Raw genomic sequence first — 4044 nt, 5'->3', positions numbered from 1 at the left:
TTTGCTCGGGTAACAACTGACGCCACGAGGTCTGGCAACACCCAGAGGGAGAGAGCTGGAGGCAATGTAGTGGCACGGAAAAACCCGGCCATGAAAGGGTCTAAAGCTAAACCTTCTGGAGTCTCGGGGAAGCCTGGCAACGCAAGTGGGAACAAACCCACCCGGAAAGGCAGGCGAAATAATGTAGGTTTCCCACCAAAAGGGGACGTAGACCCCCTGATGGTGGGAGCAAAACCTAAATTTGACTACTGCAGGGATGGCTACAGCAGTCAAATGTATACAAAGTAACCTACAACATGCCAAGGCCGCTTCCAACGTCTTTGGCAGAAGGTTCAGGAAGGAAGGTGTACATCTCGCCTTTATTCAGGAAACTTGGGTTAACTCAGGCCGCGTATGTGGCCTTGGGGACGCAGAGGGTAGACTAATTACTGCCCCAAGAGTAACCAGACCTAGGGCATGCATTTTAGTAAAAAAGAGCGTGCACTCTTTTAACCTTTACAGGTTCTGCTGTCAGGATGTGGTGGCGGTGCATGTCCAGATCCCAGCGGGGAGGATCGGTGGTGGAATGGAATTCGTTGCCTGCTCAGCATATTTCCCGGGAGACAAGACAGCAGATCTACCTCCTCCAAAGAAAGTGAGAGAACTAATCTCCTTCTGCAAGAGGAAAAATCTACAGCTGGTGATAGGATGCGACGCCAACGGCCACAACGAGGCATGGGGAAGCACGGACACCAACTTCAGAGGTGAGATAATTCTTAATTATTTAATAGGTGAAGGGTTAGTGGTTAATAACATAGGCTCCGAACCAACCTTTGTTACCTGTAACAGGAAAGAGGTTTTAGACATTACGGTCAGCTCCAGCGACAGGATATCCAAATGGAGGGTATCATCTGAGCCATCGTGCTCGGATCACAGACACATACAGTTTGAAATAAGCGTAGGTGAAAGAACTCTTCTGCAATATAGGGATCCAAAATGCACAGATTGGGAAGGATACAACCGCTCACTCGTGCATCTGCTGGAACCCACAATTGCAAAAGTGAGAGATCGCGATGAGATCGAGATTGCGGCGGAACAACTGCGGTGTGCAATCATAACGGCTTATAGTGAAAACTGTCCACTTAAAACAAAGAAGGATAACAGGAAGTCCTCTTGGTGGAACAACAAACTGGACAAAACAAAGAAGGATAACAGGAAGTCCTCTTGGTGGAACAACAAACTGGACAAAAGAAGAAAAGAAGTGCGACATATCTTTAATCGCGCTAAAGCGTCAGGTAACTGGGAAACCTATCGTACGACGTTGGCGGAGTACAATAAGGAAATAAGAAGGGCGAAGAGAGTCTTGGAGAAGGTTCTGTGGGAGTCTGGTCGATCTACCCCAAAGCACCAGAATTCACAAGATTCTCTCAAAAGAACCACTGAATGAGCTAGGGACGATACAGCGCCCCGAAGGTAATTTCACAGAGTCCAGGAAAGAAACGTTAGAGATTTTGGCCCAAAAACACTTCCCAGGCCGCCTGATTCTAGGTGATGAAGAACGACCTCCCCCAATACTCATGAGTCGCAAAGTAATCACCTATAGGGAGACTAAGGGGGCGATCGAAAGTTTTGATCCATTTAAATCTCCAGGAGAGGACGGGGTGTTCCCGGTCTTATTGCAGAAGGCTGAGAGCATTATCGTCCCTCGCTGAGTAAGGATCTTTAGGGCAAGTCTGGCGTGGTCACACATGCCAGCGGATTGGACGAGAGCAAAGGTGGTATACATACCGAAGGTGGGGAAACAAAACCTACAACCTAGCTCATATCGACCAATAAGCCTTACATCATTTCTGCTGAAGACCCTGGAAAAGGTGTTGGATGGGCATATTAGGGGAAGGATCCTTATATCTAATCCCCTGAATGTCCGACAATATGCCTATCAGCAGGGCTGGCCCTCAATCAACAGAACTGGCCCTCAACAATTTGGTGGGGGAAATTAAGAACACCTTTGATCGCAAGGAAATTGAGGTAGGGATTTTCTTAGACATTGAGGGAGCATTTAACAATGTTACCCCTCAATCGCTCCTAGGCGCTGTAAAAGCCCGAGGAGTCGAAGCAACCATAACTGAATGGATTGAGCAAATGCTCAAAAATCGAATAGCAACGACCTCGCTCAGCGGTGAGTCCGTCAGGTTTGTTCCGGGCAGGGAATGCCCGCAAGGAGGAGTTCTCTCTCCTCTTCTGTGGACCCTGTTAGCGGATGACCTGATGGCAATCATCGATGCATACGAGGTTGAAGCACAGGCATACGCGGACGACCTGGTAATCCTAGTAAAAGGACACAAAGAGGAGGACATCTCCTCAAAAATACAGGGAGTCTTAGATGCAATTCACAGCTGGTGCACACTGGAACAATTAAGTGTAAACCCACAAAAAACCGTGATCATACCATTCACCAGAAGAAGGAAAACAGACAAACTAAAACCGCCCACTCTTCTTGGTGAGACAATTCCGTTTGTGCACGAAGTTGAGTAACTAGGATTAAACCTGGACAAAAAACTTAACTGGAACTCCCATCTGGAAAAAATATCAAAAAAGGCTTGCTCTATGGGCATGCCGCCGAATTTGTGGTAGAAACTGGGGATTCAATCCCAAAAATATGTACTGGCTATACGTGACAGCCATCAGACCTATTATCACGCATGGCGCAGTTGCCTGGTGGCAGAAAGCCAACCAAACAACGGCAAAGAATAAACTGTTAAAATTACAACGACAAGCATGCTTAGCGGTGACTGGTGCCTTTCATTCTACGCCGTCAAAAGCTATGGAAACCCTATTCGACTTACCTCCTCTTCAAATTATTATTTTGGCCAATAAATTCCGGGGTATTAACCGACAACAATTTTCTGAGATCGTTTGCTAGAAATCGTGAGCATCCAGCAATTAAATCTGACGTTGAAAATTCTTTAGTGAATATAGAACGCACCTTGAGACGCACTGAATCTAGTGAATCAACTGCTCCACTACCAACTCCAGCAGTACCCGAACGCGAAGAAAATACTGAAGAAATAACAATGATAAGAGAGTTATTATGTGATATTGTCGATAAAGCAACTGAGCTAAAGATATCTGTAGTTAGCTTAAGATTGTATCTAAAAACAAAATAAAACTAGTAGAAACTCCTAGAAACTGCATTCTAAAACATACTCCTGTATGTTTTAAAAAAGATACAGAACGGTCTGCTAGAAAATACATACGTGCTCTATACTAAAGTGTGATGTCCAAAAACAATTAAAATAATATTTTAATATGTGTTATTGTGTTTTGTCCAGTTTTAACAATTTTTAATTCTGTAGGAATCTACGTTCAAGAGACTTGAAAAAGACATATACTGTCGAAACGTCGTCATAAAAATAAAATAATGAACAAAATCTAGTAACATATTTGCAACCCCAACGACCAAAAGCCAAGAATAAAAAGAAAAAAAAATATATAGTATACATGTCAAAGAAACGAAACAAAAAAAAATATTATGATATTAACGCCAGGATTAATCTATGATATTAAGGCCATGATTGTAAAGGAATTTCAATTAGTGATTCCCCTTAAAATGCTGTATAATAAATGCATACAGCATGGTATCTTTCCTGATTGCTTCAAAATAAGTAGAGTAGTTCCTTTGTTCAAGCAAGGGGATATAAATTCATTAGAAAACTATAGACACTGAAAATATTTGAGGTATTCTTAAAAAATCAGATTGAACAATACTTTGATAGCCATTTACTTTTAAACGATAACCAGTTTGACTTTAGGCAGGGCAGATCAGCGGTTGATGCCGTCTCTAAAGTAGGGGAGATGGTGGTCGGGGGTCTTGAGCGGAACGAGGACGTTAGTATAACGCTATGCGATCTGAGCAAGGCCTTTGATTGCTTCTCTTATAAACTGCTTTTAAAAAAGTTCTACAAGTATGGTATTAGGGGAACTGACTTCAACCTAATTGAATCGTATTTAACAGGTCGGCATCAAATGGTCGTAGTTGAAGCAGAAAGTTCCTCTAATTTACCA

The 4044-nt window shown here is 43.3% G+C and overlaps 1 protein-coding gene across 1 annotated transcript; it reads left to right on the top strand.

Moving 5' to 3' along the window:
- The first annotated feature begins 256 nt into the window (after nt 1-256).
- LOC115887629 lies at nt 257-1426 on the top strand. Its single transcript, XM_030907095.1, has one exon. The coding sequence runs from the start codon at nt 257-259 to the stop codon at nt 1424-1426; it is 1170 nt and encodes a 389-aa protein (XP_030762955.1).
- The last annotated feature ends 2618 nt before the right edge of the window (nt 1427-4044 follow it).

The sequence above is a fragment of the Sitophilus oryzae genome, unplaced genomic scaffold (assembly GCF_002938485.1).
Source record: "Sitophilus oryzae breed Bouriz unplaced genomic scaffold, Soryzae_2.0 scaffold_578_pilon_pilon, whole genome shotgun sequence".
Classification (NCBI taxonomy): Eukaryota; Metazoa; Arthropoda; class Insecta; order Coleoptera; family Curculionidae; genus Sitophilus; species Sitophilus oryzae.
This window is presented reverse-complemented; position numbering and strand designations above follow the sequence as displayed.

Coding starts and splice junctions, on each gene's coding strand:
- LOC115887629 (XM_030907095.1), top strand. CDS start 257: ATGGCTACAGCAGTCAAATGTATACAAAGTAACCTACAACATGCCAAG.